At 43.3% G+C, this 23,807-nt stretch overlaps 1 protein-coding gene across 1 annotated transcript in view; it reads right to left on the reverse strand.

The window, feature by feature from the left end:
- Positions 1 to 23,807, reverse strand: part of STX8 (syntaxin 8) — a 242,520-nt gene that overhangs the window by 203,595 nt on the left and 15,118 nt on the right. The window contains exon 4 of the mRNA XM_036269329.1: positions 15,870 to 15,980. Coding sequence (XP_036125222.1) covers positions 15,870 to 15,980 — 111 coding nt within the window. The remainder of the gene's footprint in view (positions 1 to 15,869; positions 15,981 to 23,807) is intronic.

Below are 23,807 nucleotides of genomic sequence, written 5' to 3' on the forward strand. Positions count from 1 at the left end.
TATTTACTAGATGGCTAACATCTTAAGTCCCAAACTCTGTGCTGTTGTTGTTGTTTTTTTTATCCTCACCTGAGGACATTTTTCTATTTTTTGTTCAGGTAGAGTGGGAGGGGGAGAGAAGAAGAGAGAGAGAAACATCGATGTGAAAGGGACACATCGAGTGGCTGCCACCCGCACGACCAACCAGGGCCGGGGACAAACTGCAACCGAGGTACATGCCCTTAGCGGGAACCGAACCCGGGTCTCTCGGGACCGCAGGCCGACGCTTTAACCGCTGAGCCAAACCGGCCAGGGCTGTTGTTTTTTTTTTGTATCCCATCCACCTGTCCATCCATCTGTCCTTCCTACAAACACAGTACTGAGGACCTTCCATGTGCCAGGCACTAACTTACAGGGCTGGAAGTGAACAAGAGGACAAATACCTGACCTCATAGAGCTGATACTCCTGTGACAATAAATGTCTAAACTGTGCCCTTTGCAAAGTTAATACTCGAAATAACTGGCTTTATTAAACTGAATAAATAATCATTATTATGTATTGGTCCAGAACAGTAAGAACTCAAACAAGAAAAGTATCTTATATATCACCCAAGGAAATTCTCACCATTGCATCTTCAAAATCTACTGCAACCAAATACTTTTCTAATTTTATTTTTATTATTATTTTTTTGGTACGTGTCCCTAGCGGGAACCGAATCCGGACTCTCTCGTCTGCAAGCCGACACTCCAACTGCTGAGCCAAACCGGCCCGGGCTATTTTTCTAATTTTAAACAAATCCCATTTTATCCCTGTTCATTGCTGGCCAAAATTACCAAGAAAATGTTTTACCATTAAATTAAAAACTTAACCAAACAGTTCACAGGAACACAGAAATGCGGGGTGGAAAGGGCCATACAGTCATTATTTTGGCCTCCAATAAATTTGAGAAATCCCGGTGTGCTATTCCTGAGAGTCATGCAGCAATCTAAAATCAAGCAAGCAAAAACCGAAGGATCTATTCTTTACCTAAGAGTGACTGTCACCATACCTGAAGAGGGCAAGAAGGGGTGATATACAAAAACCTAAGAATCCTAAGTGAAAGATGAATGAGCGGCTCTATGAAATGTGCGGTGACAGAGCACCATCTGCTGGTTAGCGATTGAAGTTCAACTACAAAGCAAACACTAAGCAAGCCAATAATTACCATTCATCATAAGCCGCTCCTTACTTTATCACACAATGTACTCTTGGAAACATGGTACAAAACAGAACGAGCAAACGTCAACAGTTAGCTTGTGTGTTCTGAGGGGCTTTCTAGTGCCAAGCTGTGCCTTTTATGAGACTATTTTAAGTAAGAAACGCTCTACATCTTCCACTTTGCTCTCAAGCAAACGCTTACCTGACAAGTCCCGTGAGCGCCCCGAGGTTAACAACGTTCACTCAGGCATCTGGCATGCCCCATGACTCCATCTTTGTGTCAGCTCTACTATGTTGCGTCTTATTTAGTACATTTGTTTCCATTCCCACTCATTTTACAAAATAAAGATTAAAAGCACTAAAATATTCGACAAATTATGCACATTAGCACTGTTCTGTGGCTAAAGCTGCAGGTCAAGTGAAACAAAGTTACTGGCTGGCAGTGAGTAGAAGTCAACAGTCTACAGTGTTTCAACTCTAGTCAGAAGTTTTACAGTACAAGTCGCCAGGTGATATACAAAAACCCAAACCTGGCATTAAAAGACTGTTTAAGGGTGTGGAGGAATAATGTATACATACTCAAGATGCGCAAAAGCCAGTAACCACTTCCACAGTCATCATTTCCTCCATAACCTTGCTTTTTATTACATCAATTAGTCAGATTCATATCCTAAAACCCGTATTAATGAGATGGGCACGTATGCTTTTAACCATGGCATGCTTGCCCTCTGTGGGCAGGGCCCTGGAATCTGTAAGCTCCTTCAGGTGATATTGATGCAACCAGCTAGGAACCTGTATGCAGACTGGTATGGAAATTACTGGTCTTGAAAGAGAAGAATTAGAGGAAGTACAGAAGTCAGTGGGAAAATATAGTGTACAAATCCATTCACACTGACAAGGGCTATCTGGACTCTTCATTTCTCCCATGGTCTCCTCAATTTCCTCCACCTCACAGGTATCTCTTTCTCTATGGAGATCATTTATGGCCCATACCAAACAAGTTAGCACTTAAATGTGATCTATTACACATTGTTCTCTAATTACTTTGTGCAGAATAGAAAGACCTCCCCAAATGGCATGTCAGTTCTGGACTCCTCTCTGCTGAGACCACAGACAGCAAGTGTTCAGTAATATTCATCAAGCACTTTACAGATCAAAAATATACGCTTTCACATAGATTTATCTCATTTGAATTCACAATATTTTGAGGAGTCATGATTATCTTCATTTGACAGAAAATGAAATGGAGTCCAACTTCAAACCTAGGCTTTCTAATACTGAACCCCCTCTTCCTTCCTCTGGACTGTGCACGCAAAGCCAGCACTGTGCTGCTGGGGCGAGTGAGGTAGATAACCTCTACTCTGCAATGAACAAGAGGAAGGCTAAGGGCTCGAGCGGGTGAGAAATGAACACATGAAGGTCCCTATAAAGGCACCATGACAGGGCACCAAAATTAAGAAAGAGAAAGCCTGAGAGACAAAACCATGGCAACAGACAAGAAGGCTTTCTAGTTCTTTCTCTGCCATTTATTCACCTTGGGCACAACTTCTCTAAGAATCAGTCTCCTCCTCAGAAAACCAAAAAAATAATTCCTTCTCTGCTTACCTCTGAAAATTATTATGAGCATCAAATAAAATAATATATGAAAAGTGCTTGGTAAATTGGGAAGAGAGGGAGAAAACACAGAAAACTCTTTTCAATAAAGAAAAAATATATATTTTTTACCAGTTTCTGAAAATTTTGACTATAAAAAGCACAAGCTGAAAAGTACTAAACAGGCTTTTCAAAAACATCAGCATAACTAATTTACAAGATGGTGTGTGTAGGTAACTCCTGTTTCTTCTTCCTGCTTATTCATAGACTGAAACGTCCCTTTTTCTATTCCCAGATGATTTTTATAATTTAAAATTAATGCATACAGGGGTAGCAAATCATTTTATTTTCCCTGTCAAAAGTCACAACTATACCAGTAGTTAAGAACTCCAATTCAAAACGACACCATATTTCACTCATTAAATCAGCAAAACCCAGCGAGTTCTAGAACACACACTGGCAGCCACGTAGGGAAACGGGCTCTCCCACGCACTGCTGGAAGGGACATAGAACATTACAACTTTCAAGACACGGACATGGCAGGACCTGTTAAATCTGAACACCCACACCTGTGGTCTCAGTAACCCTGCTTTGGGGACTCTATTATACAGAAATAGAAGGTACACATTCTTTTTTTTTTTTTTTTTTTTTTTTATCCTCACCCGAGGATATTTTTCCTTTTTTTTTTTTTGTATAGATAGAGTGGGAGGGAGAGAGAGGAAGGAGAGAGAGAGAGAGAAACATCGACGTGAAGGGACACATCGAGTGGCTGCCACCCGCACAACCAACCAGGGCCGGGGACAAACTACAACCGAAGTACGTGCCCTTAGCAGGAACCGAACCCGGGTCTCTCCGGACCGCAGGTCGACGCTCTAACCGCTGAGCCAAACTGGCCAGGGCGAAGGTGCACATTCTTAATGGATATTTGCTGTAACATTGTAACGGCAAAAAACTGAACAACCCAACATCCATCAAATGGGGAGTGGCTATAACGATTGCATATTCGTATTGTGGGATAATGTAGTTACTAAAAAGAATTTTGTTAGATCTAGTGATTTGGAGGAATGCCCAAAATTAAATGAAAAAAGTAAATTACTGAGTACGTATAGGACAATTCTGTTTTCATAAAAAAGAAATAGGGAAGGAAAACTCACATTTATGTAAGTGTATGTGCGAATATTCACATAAGCACGATACACGTGGGGAAGGAAACCCTTCAAGCAGTGAGCACTGGTTACTTTAGGAGAACGAACTGGAGGGAAAGAAAAGGAGAGAAACTATTAACTTTGGGGTTATACCTCTCTATGATTTGACTTACATAATGAACATGTATCATGTGATAATGTTTTAAATCCAATAAAGATGAGCTATATCTCATGAGGAGGAACAAGGAGAGGGAACATGATATGGGAACGAATACCCACAAAAGTAAACGATACCAAGTGAAGATTATTAGGAAGAGATGTTGAAAGCAAACCCTCTTCTTTCAAAACTAAGAATGGGGGAAACAAAAATTAAAATAAAAAAACACCAAAATTAAACATCTTTTTCCAGGAGGAAAGAGCCATGGAAGAGAAAGCTATGACAGGGAGAGGCAGGGAGGGAAGAGAGACAGAAACAAGAACACACAGACGGGATGGGGCCAATGTCTACAGCCCCCGAGCAGAGAGTTAGAGGGACCAACAGGTCGCAGTTACACAAAGGAAGAGGGAGGCGATGAGAACTGAAAAGTGATGGGCCCCTTTCTAAGATGAGGCGGTACAAGCGATCTTAATAATCTCTCCTCGCTCTCAAGGGAGAAAAAGGCTAACTTTCCGAAATCTAGATACTGGGACCAAGAAGCTGAGTAACTTTCCCCTTCTGTTGACTTACATCTCCATCTTGTGGTCTGTTCAGAACATAGCTCTTCGTGTGTGTGTGTGTGTTTGTATGTACACATATGTATGTATGCATTATGTATGTATGGTTATATACATATATATGTATACTTACAAGTATACATGTATTATATATTATACTTATTACATATTTTACTTATATATACGTATATATAAGGATACATGTGTATTATAAGTTCACGTATACATACAAGTATATATACATACATAAAGTATATGTGTGTATTATATAAAAGTGTTTGTGTGTACATGTAATTACATACATATTTTAAAATTCAGGTAGAACGCATAAACAGAAACCCTAAGCGTACAGCTCAAAGATAAGTCACAAAGTGAACACCCCCAGTTAATCACTACCGATGGCAAAAAACAGCAGGAGCAGAACTCCAGGACCCCTCGTGGCCCCTTCTAGTCACTAAGCCCCCAAAGGGAGACCCTTTTTTGACTTATAACACCATAAATAAGCTAGCCTTTACAGAATGGGATCATACAGTGTTCTTCTGTGTGGCTCACCCCACTCAACGTGATGCTTGTGAGATTCGTCCATCCTGTGGTGGGCAGTGGGAGCTCGGGCCTCCTCATCCGCTGTGCAGTGTCATTGTAGAACTGCGCCCTGATGTGTTTACCCGCTACAGTTCTTCAGGTTGTTCTAGGTGGGACTATTAAGAATAATGCTACCATACACAATGTTGTACGTGTCCTGCATCCTTCCGTTTTAGGGGATACAGTAAAAGAATTCTCCCCAATGGTTACACAGCGGACAGTCCCACCAGTGACATACGAGAATTCCAGTCACTCCACATCCTAGCAACACTTGTCTTATCTGTCATTTCAATTTTGCCCATCCTGGTAGGTGTACTAATATGACATCACGGTTTTAGTTTGCAATTTCCTGACAAAGTGAAGTTGAACACCTTCTCATGTTTATCAGTCACTGATACTTCCTTTGGCGGAGTCCGACTTCAAGTGTTCTGCCTGGTGGTTCTCTGTCCTGTGCCAGGACGACTCCCGAGTCAGACACATGTGCTGCAAATACAGATGCCCGTTCTGCGGCTTGTCTTTTCCTTTCGCTTTCTTTGAGGTATCTTTCAGTAGACAGAATTCCTTATTTTAATGAAATCCAATTTATCATGTGTTTTCTTATATTTAGTCCTTTTTCTGTCCTGTTTAGGAGATCGTGGCCTAGCCCAAGGCCACACGAGATATTCTTCTATGTCTTCTTCCACAAGCGTTCTAGTTGTACCTTTCCCAGTGAGATCCACACCCCTTTGGGAACTGATTTCGATGGAGGGTGACATCGGGGGTAGGACCCACTTGTCCCCTGTGGCACCTGGCACTATTTATTGAAGAGATCCTTTTCCCCTCCACTGCACTGCAGCGTCACCTCTGTCACAAATCAAGTGGCAGTACGTGTGGAACTGTCTGTGGCCTCTATCCTGTCCCAGGGTTGAATGCTCATCCTTCTGCCAACACCACGCTGCAGCTCCCAGGGAGGATGTGATCACAGAATGTGAGTCCTCGAGCCTTTTGTTCTTTAAAATGGCCTTGGCTTTCCTTGGCTCATTAATTGCCATAATTACCTCGGAATCGGCTTAAGTGGCCAGACAAAAAACAAAACAAAAAGCTGGCTGGTGACTGCAGATCAATTTTGAATCCACAGCTTGATTTCGAAGTTAAGTGACATCTTCACAGTATTGAGTCTTCCGATCCCTCATCATGGTATATCCCTCCAATTTCTCTATAGAGGTTTCCTGTGTCTTTCATTTGATTCATTCCTACATACTTCATGTTTTTAATGCTATTATAAATAGCTGCTCTTTCAGTGTTTTCATTTGATATTTCTTGGTTGTTCAGCTTTCAAAACGTTCTGAGGAGAGAAACTACCAGGTTGCTACTGTTAGCCTGTTTGTGAACGGACTATGCAACATTATAGAGAATGTCAAGACTTAATGCAATCCCAACTGAAAAACAAACAGTTGTGTCTCCCTTTTTTGAAATATGGTTAGTTGATCCTAGAGTTCATATTTTTAAAAAAATCAAAACTCTTAAAAAAGTGTAATGACAAAAGACTAGCCCTTTCACCCTGGCCAGTTTAGCTCAGCGGTTAGAGCGTCGGCCTGTGGTCCAGAGAGACCCAGGTTCGGTTCCCACTAAGGGCTCGTACCTTGGTTGCAGTTTGTCCTCGGCCCTGGTCGGTCGTGCGGGTGGCAGCCACTCGATGTGTTCCTTTCACATCGATGTTTCTCTCTCTCTCTCTCTCTCTCTCTCTCTGTTCCTCTCTCTCCCTCCCACTCTACCTGAACAAAAAATGGAAAAATGTCCTCGGGTGAGGATAAAAAAAAAAAAAAAAAAAGACTAGCCCTTTCATGTAATAAAACATAATAAAGCTTCCAAATGAATGGTACTAGCACCAAGGACAGACAAAGAGACCAATGGGACACATTGCAAAGTCCAGAAATAGACCCAAATATACATGGGGTTATATTATAAAATAAATCTCACCATCTCAAAATTTATGAGGAAAAGATGGACGACTCAATACAAAACTGTAGTCAGTCACACAAATAGGGTAGCCAAGTAGGAAAAAAGTTGGATTCATACTCCTCACCAAATTAATTTCCAAATGGATCAAATGGTCAACAGTTAAAAAAATAAAATCATGAAAGAACTAAAAAAAGCACAAGATAATTTCTTCATAACCTTGGTTTACTATAGTTATATATTATATCTACATAAAACTCTACTAAGAAGTAACTAAAACTACCTTCAAATATTAGATTGAAATAGGATACAAAAGCTTAGTAACACTCCCTCTGGGGCAGACTATAGGGAAACGGGCAGTCACATAAATTGCTAGCACAAGTCTAAACTGGTTCTGTGAAAATTATAAATGCATACCTGTTGACCCAGACATCCTACTTCAAAGAACTTATCTAGAGATACAATTTCACATGTATGTAATACCTTACATATAAGGTTATTCACCACTATATTTTTGTGATAGAAAAAATATATATATTAAATGCATATATGTGTAATGTAACAGACTGAAACATCACACATCTCTCATACTAGGAGACCAGTTAAATAAATTATGGTATATGCATAAATATTATAAGGCTATTAAAACTAATGACAGAACCCTATGTGCTGGTTTGGAAAGACCTCTAAGATATCTGATTCGATGACAAATGAAGGATGTAGAATAGTATATATAATATGTACCATTTGTGTAAAAGATGGAGGGAAATAAGAAAATATATTCATATTTTCTAGTAAATTCTTAAAGAGAACCCTGAAAGGATATACCAAAAATTAACAGTGATACTTATGTCAAGGAGTGGGGGACACAGTGGGAGGGGGGCTTTTCACTGAATACTGTGACGTGCTTGTTAAATTTCTTAGCCATGTGAACACATTACTTATGCATGTACACCCTTCTTCCTGTCCTATGGTTTGGAGTGTGTCTGACAGGAAGCAGTGTGAAGATAAAGATAACTCTGAGAAGCAAAGCACACACAGTGAGAATCTGTGGTGACATCCCTGGGCTGCAGACCACTGCTCAATTCTCTCATTTGGAACTTCTCATATGAAAATGGTTTTCCTGACTTCAGCCATTTCGACTAGGGTTATCTGTTACTTGGGGCTGAGGGCATCCTGACTACTACACTGCGTCATAGCTGAACCAGACATCCACTTGGTTGGGCAGAGGGGTTAATTAAGAACAAGAAGCTCCTGCCCTTGCCAGTGTGGCTCGGCTGGTTGGGCACCAAGGGGTCGCTGATTCGATTCCTGGTCTGGGCACACACCCAGGTTGCGGGCTCGATCCCCAGTGTGGGGCACGCAGGAGGCAGGCGATTGATGTTCCACCCTCACATTGATGTTTCTCTCTCTCTCCCCCTCCCTCCCTCTCTCCCCCTCATAAAAAAACAAAGAACGAGAACAATAAGCCTGTATTTTTTCCCAGACCTTTTGCATGCTTTACTAGTCCTCCTCTCTCTGCTGAGAAAACCTCCCCTTGCTGTCTTCATTGTACATAACCTTTTGCACTTTATTTCTCTTGTGTTGTGAATTTTTTGTTTCTATTTGTTTCCCCTGCCTGACTGAACTCTTTAAGAATGAGCATTATGAAAGATGAACAAATCCTACCAAAGTCACCTTTTAAACTTCACTGTCTAAGAAGGTAGCCAGACTGCACCAAAGGTACTTACTGCCCATCAAACCACCCAAAATAATCAGTGAGGCACAGACAGAGCCATGTGTTTTACCAAGTCCTGTTTCATCTGGCTCTACATGAACATAGATAAAGACTACATTTCCCAGCTGCCCTTGCAGTTAGGTTGAAGCCATGTGACGACCGGTGATGGCCAATGGGCTGTCTGTGTGAAAACTCCAGGCTACAGCAAACAAGAGGGGTGCTAGTTCTCGGCGCCCTCTGTTCACCCGTCACAGTGAACACGAGGCCTGGTGTCAGGACAGCACGGCTGTGAGATGAAAACCGCCGAAACCCATGTCAGTTCTGAAGGCTGCTGCCCTGGACACGCCGGACCTCATGAGGCGGGCAACAGAACCTTTCCTGGGATAAACGCCTGAGATGCCCAGGTTGGTTTCCTTACCGGAGCCCAGCCTCTCATATCCTGCTCAGTCAACCTTCCCGTCAGCAGAACCTACGGAGTGCCTATTGCACACCCACCCCTGTGCTAGGTGCTGTGAAAGGTGTAGAAAACACAGATTTTTTTCTTCCATTGAGCAAATGTCTATCAAGCGCTGTGCTGGGTTTGGTCCCTAGGAAACTGGCTCCCCAGTGATACGCTCTTAAAGCACAATCTACAGTACTTTTCTGCTGTACTTACTTGTATGATTCTTTGATCCGTGTTTTGTCTCACTGAACCGTACCTGTACGCAGCTCAAATACACAACCCGGTGCCTGCTGCTCGGGGTTTTTGCCACCACATTTCCAGTACCACTGCTTGGCACACAGTAGGCGCTCAGTAACTACCTGCTCAGTGGACGAAGGTTGCTATTTACCACAACACTTTTGCTTCCTTAACTATTTTTTGTAACATTAGCAGGGAGTTTTAATATTCTTGACTATTCGTAATAGCACCGTAGTTCAACTATCCTTGTGCTCACTGAAACAGAGAGGAAGCACAGCTTTCCTGACTTCAGCACATGCACATCCTGTACATGTCAGAGAACCTAGGAAGTGAGCGCATTTCTGGGACATAGATAACTTAGGCTTAACCACTGTCTCACGTGAGCAGGCTAACGAGGCAGGTGTATATTCCCTAGCAATGTCCTACTTCTAGAAGAGTAGGTGGGTCACGTGTTAATAACTTTACAAAGTATAAATCAGTGATTCTTTAGGAAATCTCAGTACTATCAGATACAAATCATGCTTCTTATAAACCAAAGCTTAAAGTTGCAATAAACCATTCATTCAATGATTTAAAATTGGGGAGAGACAGTACTTTTGATGTAATATTTAATGTAAATTTTTCTTTTGTCTACCTTGGCTGTGATATGAAATATAAGTTGGAAGTATCATACCTTTGTTTAGAAGCTCAAATATCTGAAATTAAATTGAAATGAAATGTTGACATTTCATTATCATCGTCTACTCTTTCGATTTTAGCAACTGGTGTGCTTGCTAATTTACCATTCCTAAAACAGAACTACCATCTTAACCTCTAAATAATGTCCCATTTCCTATAATCCTCAACATAGTTGGCGGTGTGAAGATTAAAGGTTAGCCAATTAGCCACCCACGACAGCCAAGTTAATCACATAATCTTCGAGATGGGCACAGCGCAGTAGAGTATGCAGTGATTTCTTTCTCTACAGACAAAGATGTAACTAATTGTGAGACTCAGCAACGCTCTCAAACATCAAGGGCAGCCGGGTTTTCAAGCAGAGGCTGTGTCTCTGCTTTAGAAGTCACGGCTTATCTTCTAAGAGACAGTGTTACACAGAGACTTCTTTAACAAGTTTCCAAATGCCCTAAATTAGTCAACCGTTGCTTATTTAGACCCAAGTCTCACATCAAGGCTTTCTGCTTTGGGGTAATGATCAGTAATCTGCAAGGTAAAGCTCAGACCCCATCACATGACAGCTACACATTCAATTACGTGATTGCCACGCCAACGTCTGTCTGCAGGAAATGCTAATCCAAACTGAAGTTTGACAATACTCTTCGCTCCCTAATAGGCCACATATGAGGAGGAAGAGAAAGGGGGCTGGGGGTGGGGAGGACTCCTGGGAACCAGGGATGGGAAGAAAGCGACAGGAGGCAAAGGGTCTGGGTGGGAGTGAGAGAGGAGGAGCACATAAAGGAAACGGGAAAGAGAGCAAGAGGTCAGAGGTCCAGGAGGACAGAGAGAGCCAACAGGTCCCCGGTGAGCCCTGGTCAGGCGAACTGACCTGGCGGGCCCGCTGCCAGTTCTCACGGGGCTTTGGAATCGGATCAGCAGATTAACCCCAATTCTCCGACAGTCAAGGCTGTGGTGACAGCCTAGCACTGAAGACAGATGAGCCACAGACAGCGCATCTACATGGCCAATATGTTTCTGTGGGCCGTGACCGAAAGGGAAGGGGTTTGCTGCCACCACCCTCCCCCTGGGGATGGGGCAACTGCTGACAGGGAGAATTACAAAAGCAAACAGAAACGTGGGAGGAATCCAGAGACTAGGAAAGCAAAGGAAAACGCTGGAGGAGCTCAGAACTAGAAACTGACCGTGAGGAGGACTGAGGAAATCCTTGTAAACCACTGGAGATACCAGATAAACCCACCAGCAGAGAGGGAAAGAGGTTTCTCCAAAGACAGAGCGGAAAGGTCCTGACAGTTGGCATCAGAAAAGATCAGGCAACCTGACAACCAGGAGGCAAGAGGGCAAGGCTGAACCGCGGGCAGAAACGGTCATGCCTACCACTGAACTCAGAACCTCCGAAAGCAGAATTAGCGGGGTCTGAGAAGTTGGGGATGGAAGAGGAGGCCTCAAATGTGAGGTTCAGGGGTAAAAATAAAAAGCAAAAATAACACTCTGACACAGGGAGTGAGTAAAATCAAAGCCCAGAAACCCTGACCTCAAGTCTAACCTACTTGTAGCAATCTGCTGTAACCCGAACACCGCTCACGCGGCCGTCCTTACACTGACTGCTGAGACGACGCTCGTGCCGTCCTCCCTGACGAGGGGCCACACTCTCGGGGTGCCCATGTCACAGCCCCCAGACAGACTTCTGAGGGCTGCTTCTACACAGTATTTGAGAAAGATTTTATCTAGTACACATTTTCTTATTGACCAGATTCTGCTGGAATATCACAGAATCTGAATGTTTTGCACAGCTATGAGCTGAACTGTGTCCCCACAAAAATTCCTATGTTGAAGTCTTAACCACCAAAGTTCAGAACGTAACAGTACTTGGAGACAGGTCCTTTAAAGAGGTAATTACATTCAAATGAGATTAGAAAGAACCATAATTCATATGACTGGCACCTTTATAAGAAGAGGGGATCTGGACACAGACACACACAGAAAAATGACCAAGTGAAGACAGAGAGACATCTACAAGCCAAAGAGGCCTGGAACAGACCCTTGCGCCTTGGTCCTCAGAAGGAACCAACCCTGCTGCTGACACCTGGATCTTGGACTTCAAGGCTCCAGAACTGTGAGAAAACACCTTTCTGTTGTTTAAGCCCCCCAGTCTGGGGGACACGTTGTTACAGCAGCCCCAGCAAACGAATGCAGGCAGGTATACGTAGACATATTCCCAGTAGGGTGGGTACAGCAGGTATAGAGAAATCCTAGTCCAAAGGATTCACCAATCACTCACCTTCCAGGTCACCTAGCATTCTCTCTCCTCTTTCTACCTGCACTGATTTACTTTCTTCATGGTGGTTAGTATCTCGGCACTACATTAGTTTCACCGCTGGCCAGACTCTACCTGGAACAGACCATCACCGTCTGTTACGTCCATTTTTACCTTCTTCATCACTCGTCAGGAACCTCGTCTACTCTCCAGAGCTTACCTACTTTTCAACGGACTTCCTCTGGAGGCATAATCCGAACTGCTCTGGACTTCTGGTCCTGAACAAAAAAGATGCAATAATACGTGCTTCCCTCCGGTTCACCCTGGAGCGTGTAGAAATGCCTGCCGGTTTCCTGAATGACTTCAGACCCTCAGAACACTGGTTATCGCTGCTTCATAGCTTCTCAGTCCCCAGGCCACCCCGCCTGTTCACCAAGTAACACCTTTAGGCCCACAGTGTGCACCAGCCGTAAACACAGGAGGAGGAGGGGCAGTCCTGGTGGCAGGACTTCAGAGGTCTCAACGGTCCATCCCAAACCCTCTGCCACCAACCTGCCGTACTGCCTAAAATTCTCCCATCGGTTCATTTACTCTGGACTCAAGGAGGCTTCAGCTAAAATACCTCCAGAAGATAAGTCACTGCCAGCCACGGACTCCATCGTGAGGAGGAATGTGCAGCCGTCTGACAGGACAACAGGCAGCAAGCTGGGCACTGAGGGAAGGGAACACAGAACACGGTTTGGACGGGGAGAGTGGGAGGGCAGAGGACCAGGTGCAGAACATGGAACAAGGATGGCCGGGGAGGTAGGCCCCTCTCAGGCACTCAGGGGAGGAACAAGGACAGGGGTCTCCTGGAAACAAAGGAGGCAGCACGAACCTCCTCGAACCCCCACCCACCCTATCCGTGCACAATGCTCCAGGAGTAACAGCTTACGTTTGTGAAGAGTTTAGAGCTTACAAAGCCCTTCACACAACAGTTATCTCATCTGGTCCACACCACAATGAAAGAGGCAGAACACAGATACCCGTTTCCAGGTGGATGACCCCGAAGCCCAGATGGCTGAGTGACTGGTGAGCATCAGAGCAGAGCCATTCTAACTCCTGGCCCAGCTGTGTATGGCGCAGAGCTGCGCTCACATCTGAAGACACACAAAGCTAGAGGAAATCCAAACTCTGAGACTGATTAGTTTCAGAATCCTGTGCAAGTTACTTGATGCCTCTGAGCCTCGGTTTCTCTGCTGTACCATGGGGATGTTACAAAGATCTCCTGAGCACAGGCCCTTAAAGAGCTCAGACAGTGCCTGGCACAGAAACAGCAGACATAAGCCATTGGCTCTCATTACCAAGTACCCCACATGCAAAGCAAAGGTTCTAACCTGCCTGTTAGGATCACCTGAGCGGCCCCAGCATTACTGCCATGCAGGCCTCTCACCAGACGACTCATTCAGACTCTGCAAGTACATGGTGCAGACACTTGTATTTCTTCCATTTTCTCCTTCTCTTTCTTCTTTTTTTATTTCTTATATGCCCCTTGAGTGACTCTAATGCAAAGTGCCACAATTAAGAACAAACGATATAAAGCAGTATTTCTCAAACTGTATGGTGCATTCAAAGCACCTGAGGATCCTGTTAAAATACAGACTCTGTAGGACTGGATGGGGTTTGAGATGCAAGGCTCCCAGGTGACCTTGACACTGCTCATATACAGAACGCCTTTATTTTATTTTATTTTTTAATTTATTTTATTTTATTTTTTTTTTGGTACATGCCCCTAGTGGAAACTGAACCCAGGACTCTCTGGTCCGCAGGCCAAGCTCCAACCGCTGAGCCAAACTGGCCAGGGCACAAACTGTCTTTAAATAGCAAGGATACAGAGATTACCATAGGAGAGAAGGGGGGAGGGGCAGGAAAAAAGAAAAGGAGAGGAGTGAGAAGCAAGAGGGGACCAAAACAAAACCACAAAGACCTAGCACAAGCTGGCCCCTTCAGCATCATGAAATGACACAATGCAAAGCAATAAGCAAGGCCTGACACAGTAGACTCATCTAACGGTAACTCTTACTGTTCATGAGAACGACTGCCTCTGCCACCGCAATGTATTTAAATGTGTCCTCCCCTCTGACCATCACCTCTCTGCATGGTCCCTACACCCCAAGAAACTTGCCCCCGCTGCTGATTAAGCCTTTAATTTCTGGACTAAAAATGCCTCTTCCTTCGCCGTAAAGACTTCGTGACAGCCGGTACCTTCTTTTCACCTTGCATCCCCTGGTCACACATTCGATTTCACCAGCCCCGGATCACCGCCATCCACTCACCTCATGCCTGTATCCGAGGGACCGCATGCCGCCAGAGAAACACCGGAGTCACTCGGAGCCCCACGGCAGGCTTCTGCGTCGTCTACACACCCTGCCCAGGACGCAACTCCCTCACTAACTCCTTGGTTTGTTTCTCCACAGAAACAGCTTCAGAGTTCACCTAGCTTCCTGTATTTCGTACTCTCTTTTTAAAAACCTTGGCTCCCATGCTCCTGAGAAGACTGGGACCAACAGGAAACCCATCCTCTTCGCCTGCCCCAGGGCAGTGGTTGGCAATCCAGGCTGCAGAACCAGCTGGGACGCCCTTTGCCACACGCCCTGACTGAACTGTCTGCGGCGGGACTGGGTAAAGTGTGGCCATGGGTCAAAACCATTGCCCCGGGAGGTCCTATGATTCCTAACCAGGAACTGAGCAGGGATGAGCTGCCTCTCCACAATGACAGCAGCATCCTTGGTGGGGGAGGAGAGAGGGAGTCTCTATCCTCAGCTCACTTCCTTCTGAGATGATTCCCACAATGATGTTAAGGGAGTTCTGGAAGCAGGGCCAACTCTGAAGATGTAACGATTTATGGCCCATTAACCTCAACCTTGTCTTCAGCAGGGCTGGGCACAGCGCGCTGTCACCTCCGTGGAGTATGAATCACTCACAGGTAAAGAGCCAGAAGAATCCAACTGCCGCGCTCCTCTGTCTCCACGAGCCACACACTAAATCTTAGTAGGACACATTTTTCCCAGATGACAATCGGAGAAAACCAAAACATTTCCCATATAAGTACATGACCTCAGGAGTTTAAAAGGCAGCTAGCATAGAAGAAAGCTCAACCAAGGAATGCAAAAGACATTTTCTGACTTTGCCTGTATTCTACCTAAATAGCCTTCCTCTGAGATAGGATTCAGCTGAACATACCCAGCTTACTAAAGCTAGAAGATTAGTGAAAACTAAATGGAACAGATATGGTAGGGAAACACTACAAATGAACAGAATATATTTTGCCAGGAATGAAGCCATTCGGAAAACAGCTGCACTCTGTAAATACATCTCCACCCACCACATAATCCCTGGAAATGGAAACATCGTACCTGATGAGATCTGGCTCTGCACCCTCGTTCTTAAAGGATGCCAGCAGTAGTCTCTCTCGGGTTACGAGATCATCCAGCAGGTTCTGTCTTCGGTCCCCTTCAAGCTGTGTTCTGCAGACATGCGTTAAGGTCCAACGGTATCACGGTATTAAGTGAGCTCTCCTAGTCAGCTGTGACTGTTACAGACTAATCCATCCCATCCAGAAGAGACCTGAACCACCCTTCTTCTCCTGCTCTGACCTTCACCTTCAAGGTCCTTCAAGCAAAGGACCTTGACAGACCATTGCAGGGGGACTTACAAACACTGGCATGGACCCACCACACGAGTTTCTTCGTGAGAAATGCAGCAGGTAAACAGTATTTTCCTGCCAGTAACCAGCACTGAAATGATTACTCCTCTCCAGCAGGACAATCTGACTCAGTGATCCCTTAGGTTTTGACTTACAGCTGTCAATGGTCAAGGCTGTTTTCCTAGACATCAATACGCTAAATACTCTGTTGGAAAAGAAAAAAGTAAAAGTCCTCTTTACTCCATGTCAACACCTATTTACATCTGGAATATAATAATTTTCTAAAGTGCTACTTTCTGCAACAGATTTGCTTTAAAAGTTGTTACCATCAGTTAATTACTTAAATGCACTGCATGATCTTTAAAGAAAATTGCAAAGAGATATCATATTTTAATCTGTCAATCTACCAAGTATGCTAGACTAGGAAATCTATCAGTCCTATTCTGACCAGTATCTACGGCCTTGAACCAGTTATCTCATCTTTCGGGATCTGTTTCTTTCCCTAACGCCAGGTAAACTCTAACCCCTTTTCCAGCACAATTCATAAGCTATGGTTAAAAAAACAAAGCAGGACTAAATCCGAAGTTGTATATACTAGCTTTCTTGAAGCAAACTACATGAGCTTTTCTAGGCTGAGTGTATGTGTGTGTGCGCACGCACGCGTGTATATTTAAAAAATAATAATAAAGCCCTGGCCGGTTTGGCTCAGCGGTTAGAGCATCAGCTCGTGGACCAGAGAGTCCTGGGTTTGGTTCCCGCTAAGGGCACGTACCTTGGTTGCAGTTTGTCCCCAGCCCGGGTTGGGGTCATGTGGGTGGCGACCACTCGATGTGTCTCTCTCACGTCAATGCTCCTCTCTCCCTCTCCCTCCCTCTCTCCCTCCTGCTGTATCTGAAGAGAAATGCAAAGAAAAATGTCCTCGGGTGAGGATTAAAAAATAAATAGATAAAAAAATAAAGGAACTGTTGATGGAGAAAACGTGTCATGAAGAGAACAAGTGGAGAAAGCGAACAAACACTGTGAGAGGACACATGTGACACAAGGCACAACACAGCACAAAAATAAGCCACCTCAACTTGCTGGGTTTGATCTGGCTTTTACCTTTTTACTAAATGGCCTTTGTTTTATTAGAGCTGAAACACTGGTGGCTCAAAGTAGCCCTGGCCACCACTACCTAGTTCTAGTAAGATGTTCGTGAGACTGCTGCTTTGGATTTACAGATACTTTTCTTTTTTTTTATCCTCACCTGAGGACATTTTTCCATTTTTTGTTCAGATAGAGTGGGAGGGAAAGAGAGAAACATCGATGTGAAAGGGACACATCAAGTGGTTGCCACCCGCACGACCAACCAGGGCCAGGGAAAAACTGCAACCGAGGTACTTGCCCTTAGCGGGAACCGAACCTGGGACTCTCTGGACCGCAGGCTGACACTCTAACCGCTGAGCCAAACTGGCCAGGGCCAGATACTTTTTTAAATTTTTTTTATTTTTATCCTCACCCGAGGACATTTCTGTTTTTGTTCAGATAGAGTGGGAGGAAGGGAGAGAGAGGAAGAGAGAGAGAGAAACATCGACGTGAAAGGGACACATCGAGTGGCTGCCACCCGCACAACCCAACCAGAGCCGGGGACAAACTGCAACAGAGGTACATGCCCTTAGTGGGAACCGAACCCGGGACTCTCTGGACAGCAGCCCGACGCTCCAAACGCTGAGCCAAACTGGCCAGGGCGGTACTTTTCTTTTTAAAAGAGGAATAGCAATCACTGCATTTAGGTTCCCCCAAATTCTAAGGACTGGGCAGAATCCAGGTGCAGCATCACCATTCTCTGGGTGGGAAAACGGCAGCCCAGTGAAGCTACAACTTATATTGCTCGTTTTTAATACAAAGAGCTGGCTAGCTAGTAAAATAGTAAATAAACCTATAAAAAAAATTCCCAAGGAACATAAATCTCCCAAACCAATGTAGCTAAGTAGTGTTAGTGTCCTTTGATATTAAAAATAATAATAATAAATGAATTATCTCAACATTCCAGATGCCATGCTTTTCTGAGTAAAATTACTACGACCGATTTTCCATTTCCTACTTGACTACAGTCACTAAGTACCCCATCCTGGAAACTAGGAAGGAGCAATTGTAACTAAGGAACTGGGCTTAAGCACTTCTTCTGTATTAATAAAAGGGCCACATATTAACCTTTTGATCAATGCAACATCAAGAATCAATACTGATGTGCTTCAAATTAGTAGTAAATTATCAATAAAGCAGCAGGCTTTTCTTCTATCTAAAAGAAACTCCTCAGATAACAAAAACAGAAATGACAGAAGCTATGACATGCTTTACATAGGACAAAATGGGAATTTTAAATTGTGGATACTATTATTTATATCACAATACCATTCTCAACCTACTTGGCAACCTGTGGTTTTCAGCATCCAACCACCCAAGCAAACATAAGTTGAACTACAATCCAGTATTACAATTAAACACAAATTTAACTGGCTCAAAGATTTAAACATAAAAAGTAAAATGACAAGAGTATCCTTAGAAGACACAGGAGAATTCTGTAATAATCTTAGAGCAGTAAAAAATCTTTCTAGATTGACAACCTAGTGGCATGAAGGAAAAGATAAAGCTGGCTATATAAAAATTTTAAATATCTGCCAAAAAAAAAACAAAAAAAAAAGTTACAAAATAATAGTGGCAGATTTAGAAAGACAAAAGACATTAACAGAGCACAGGAAGCAACACTAAAATAACTCCGATCAAAGGAAATAGCTGTTTTGTATTAGTAAAAGCAATACGAATTGAAGCAATGTATCAATTTCAGCTATCCGGGAGGAAATTGTGGCCAGGCAGTTCCGAAAGAGCTGGGAGTCAGACACTCCCCCGCACTCTTGTCAGGAATGTGAACAGGTTCAACCACCTGCCAATTGCCTTCCAAATAGCTAAATACATTTAAGTGGCACATTCTTTCAACAAGAATTCCTCCTGCAGATATATTCGCATATCCATACAAAGGCTCAGAAGGATGTTCACTGCAGCATTATTTATAATAGCCAAATACTGGAAACATTCTAAAGTTCATTAATAACTAGTACATCTATACAATGGAATGTTTTGCAGCTCCCAAAAAACCAGTGAAGCTCCTTATGTACCAATGATAATGGTAATTAATATTTGTGAACACTTACTACATGCTATGTGAATTATCTGATAGGGAATCATCTGCAAAATGCAGTGTTAAACCAAAAAATAAAAATTTAAAAAAAGCAGTAGCAACAAAGAGCTAAGTAAATAGTATATTCCCTGCATTAAAAAAAAATCAGATAGCCATATATAAGTTTGTATATACACAAAAAAATTCTGGAAGCCTATGCAAACCACTCCTCTAAGGTGGGGAGCTGGGAATTCAGGGTGTGAGGGAGACTTATTTTTCATTGAATATTATTTCTATTGACTCTGTCATATACTAACTAATAAAAACACGTTTTAAAACCATATGTATAGTATTATACTTTTATAGTCAAAAGATTTTTATTTTCATCTACATATATTTGTTCACGCCTAGAAAAGCCTGGGATGACAGGTACCAACCGTCAACATTGTTTTCTATAACAATGAGATGGAATAGGATGGGGATAAGGAAAAGAGAGCAAGGTCACTGGTAGAAACTAACAAAAAGACGAGTGTAGGATGAAAGTACTTTTAATAAAAATAATAGACAAGTTGTAGCCCAGCCAATGTAGCTCAGTGGATTGATTGAGCATCATCCCATGGACTGAGGGGTCCCGGATCGAATCCCAGGTTGCAGGCTCAATCCCCAGTGTGGGGGTGTGAAGGAGGTGGCCTATCGATGTTTCTCTCTCACATCGATGTTTCTCTCTCTCTCCCTTCCTCTTTCTAAAAAATCAAAATAATAATAATAGATAAGTTTTAAAATTTAGCAGACACTAGTTACAGATTTAAACTAGTTAAAAATGGTCTAAGTTAACTAGAGAACACCCATTTCCAGAACAGTACAGCTTGGTGATTATGCTTTGTAGACTAGTAACTGAAGAACAGTCTCCGATAGAGAACACTGGAGGAGGCCTCAGAGACCCCCGTTCCAGTGCCCTTGTCCTCCTGCCCAGGAAACTCAGGTCACATGGCTGGGAATGGCAGTGCTGGCCCAGAGCAGCCATTTCTGCTCCAGTTCCTGGCTTTTCTGCCACATCACGCTCCGCTTGACACAAAACGCCCCAGATCTTTGCCACCCTGAGGGGCCCAGCACTGCTCACTTAATTTTGCCACTTTTTAGCATCCTGTTAAAAATAGTAAGAGAACTGGTAATACTAATTCAAAATATTCTCAGAGATGCCCTGCAAATCTGGGGGAAACTAACCAATACTCCAACTCTTTATTTTAATTTTAATCTACTCAGAGAATAGATCATGAGATTGGGGGAGGGGTTGTTAACAAGAGGCTAAAGAATCATCCAGGCAGTGATGGCACTGCGTGTATGCACACTCATGGTAGTTGGGGGTGTGGGGACAGGGTGAGGAAGGACAAGAAAACACGGCACACAGTCAGTGGCCAGCACTGGATCTCCTCTTCCAAGGTGGTGAATAACCAAGGAAGAAGGTCAGAGAACACAAATGAGGAAAAGGAAGCTCTAACTACCATAGTACTTTGTCCTCAGCTAGGATGGTTTTACACGTAATTATACCCATTCATATAGATGTAAGCTGGTCAATGAAGGCAGATCCTGATTTCCTATTACCAAGACCTGTCACCAATGTCCTTAAGCCCAGCTTCCCTACGTACCTGGTAAGCACCTTGAACCTGAGATGAAGTGAAGACGGTGCAGACCCACAGGACGCCCACCCCATTCCAGCTCCTGGATTTTCTCTTTATTGGGTAGAAAGCTTAAGAATTCAGGCAAACCTTACTTGTGAATTACTTGCTCTGGAAAAGGAAGACATCTGCAGATCATTACTTCAAGCACCAGGTGAGAAGGGTAGACGCCAGTTTAGGCTCCTAGAGACCAGACTTTTCTGGCCCACAAAGCACTTTGCCTCTTTTTTTTTTTTTAACAAACTCTACTGAATATTTGTTATGTACAGACCAGGTCCATGCCGTCCTCAAAGCACTGATCACATTTTTAAAGTTCTGTTTTAATACTATCATTATCTGTGTGCTATGATAGAACCTCCTTACATGGTGATCAGCTCCAGAGGGAAGACTAGCTACCAATTCTCGGTGGAAGCTGTAACTTTACAAGAATAAAATGATAGGTAGCAGCTAACCCCCTAGGAGGGTTTACTATATGCAGAGCACCTCCAATGCCTATCATTTAATCCTCACAGCAGTCCTATAAACCAGGGCTACTTTTGTTCTCCCTTTGTTTTCACAAGCGAGAAAAGCGAGGCACGAAGAGATTAGGTAACTTGTCCAAGGTTACACAGTAAATGTTGTTAACTACTTTGTATTTAACACCCACCATAGGAGGTGCTCTAAAAATATTTTCTTTCACAACAGCCTCGAGAAGTAGGATTATTCCTACGCCACAGAATGAAACAAAGGTCAAGAAAGGCTGAGCTGTTCCTTGGCCTTGAGGAAGTGGTGAGCGGTCTTCCATGTCAGCTCTGTCTGGTTCCAAAGCCAGTGTTGTTCCTGCTCTACCAATGTGCGCAGGCGTGGGGGCTGCATGGAGCAGAAACTTCCCAACACACTGGGGAAGGAGGAGACTTACATCAAGTAACCAATGATACATTTTGCCATGTATAGATTTTCAAAAAGAAAACCCAACAGACAAAGCTGCTTTTACTATCATGGTGAAAAACAAGATGTTAACACTAAAAACTAGAAAGAACCATGTAACAGACTATAAACCACGTTACTAAGCACCGGTACACACGGTCATGGACAGGTGCAGGGTTTGAGACCCCTTCACTCCCCTGCAGCCACGCAGGGCTGTGGCTAAAATTTCCTCCACCTGTCCCGCACCTGCATTTATTTGGGTGTGTTATAAGGTGATTGCTGCATCTATCTATCCACCTACTTCTTCATCTACCTATCTTTTTCCCCAAAATAATACAAAATGGAAATAAATTATTCATAGATTTAAAAAACTTATTCTACAAAACTTCTTCCAAGACACTATAATGCCTTTCGTTATTGAATCCCTTTGAAAAGAGATTTTTAAATTCCGTTTAGATGCTGCCTTTGAAAACCCAAGCTTCACAAAAAGCCAATCGTATGAATAATTCACGTGCTCCCTGAAATTTCCCGGGCAGCTGGTAGCACACACCTTTTCTCAACCGGTGAGGCAATTACAATTCCCGGCTCAAAGGAGCATGGTGAATAGAAGTTAATGTTTTCCAGCAATTTAAACTCTCTGGCTGCAGGACTTTGGTTTATGAATTGCAAACTAACCGATTCCAAAGCACAGACCCTTCATTTTAATTTCACATTTATTCTTGCCAGGAGAAAACCACTTTTTCAGAAAAGAGCAATAACATCTTAGGCCTAAACTCCATGGACTTAATTGTTTGGAAGGCATTTCCACAGGCCTTATCTTTCTGGCGGCTCCTAGTGTTCTCTGGAAAGCTGCACGAATGCAGGAGAGCACACATCTCCTCCGTCAAGTACCATAACTCTCGACTACCTGACACGGTAAGGAAATGTGGCATTCAAATATTCACATTAAAAAAGTCACCCGACATTAATTACACCTCAAAAAAGGATTAAAAAGTCACTCCATTGGCGATTTATGGCCAAAAATTTTTCTAAGAATTACAACGTCATGAAGTATACCTAATAAACCACAGTGAACACTGTTTAATCTTTCTGACGATTAAGAAGGATCTTGCGGACCTGCACTGTAAACAGGGTTTGTCTTGGCACTGCAGCAGCACCAATGACAGGGAATTCTAGTTGAGGACACGCCAAGTGACAGCTGACTGGACAATTTCTACTGAAGTGGAATTCAGGTTTTAAACTGGCTTTGGGGCCAGACGGCCCTGCATCTGCACCTTCGCTCTTCCCTTTCCCAGCTGTGGGGTCCCGGGCAAGTCACTTAAGGTCCAAAGGTTACTCTCCTCACTGTAAAAACCCTTCTGCTAGAAGGCTGCATTCTCTTTCCAATTCCAAGCAAGTCTGACTTGACCTCAATACCTGTTTTATAAAGAAGAGAAGGAGCCACCCAAACAAACCAACAAAATGGGGTTGTTAGGACTGACAAGTTGCTCTTTGATATACCTTAAATCTGGAGGATAACTGCCACAGATTTAAAATATCTGGGAACAGGAAGATCAGGGGAAGAGATCGGAGGGGAGGATGATTAAAAAGAGGCCTTCGGAACTTAGATACTACCTCCTCCTTTCCCATCTATCAAGTCTCTGAGAAAATACAGAGGTTTGGAGCGCCCCCATGGGGTGGATTATCTAAATTTCACCCTGAGTATTGCTTTCAGTTCCAGTAGAAATAGACCCAATCATTGAAAAAATATATAGGATTTTAAAGAAAGCTGTTATATTCCAGTTGAGTTTTTTTTTTAATTTCTCCTAGGAAATTCTAAATTACCCACATTAAGATCCTTAAATATTTTCATAATGTATTCAATAACTGTTTGGTATTTTTAAATGCTGAGTGCTTACTTCAGCAATTC

This window comes from Molossus molossus, unplaced genomic scaffold (genome assembly GCF_014108415.1).
Source record: "Molossus molossus isolate mMolMol1 unplaced genomic scaffold, mMolMol1.p scaffold_m16_p_19, whole genome shotgun sequence".
Taxonomy (NCBI): Eukaryota; Metazoa; Chordata; class Mammalia; order Chiroptera; family Molossidae; genus Molossus; species Molossus molossus.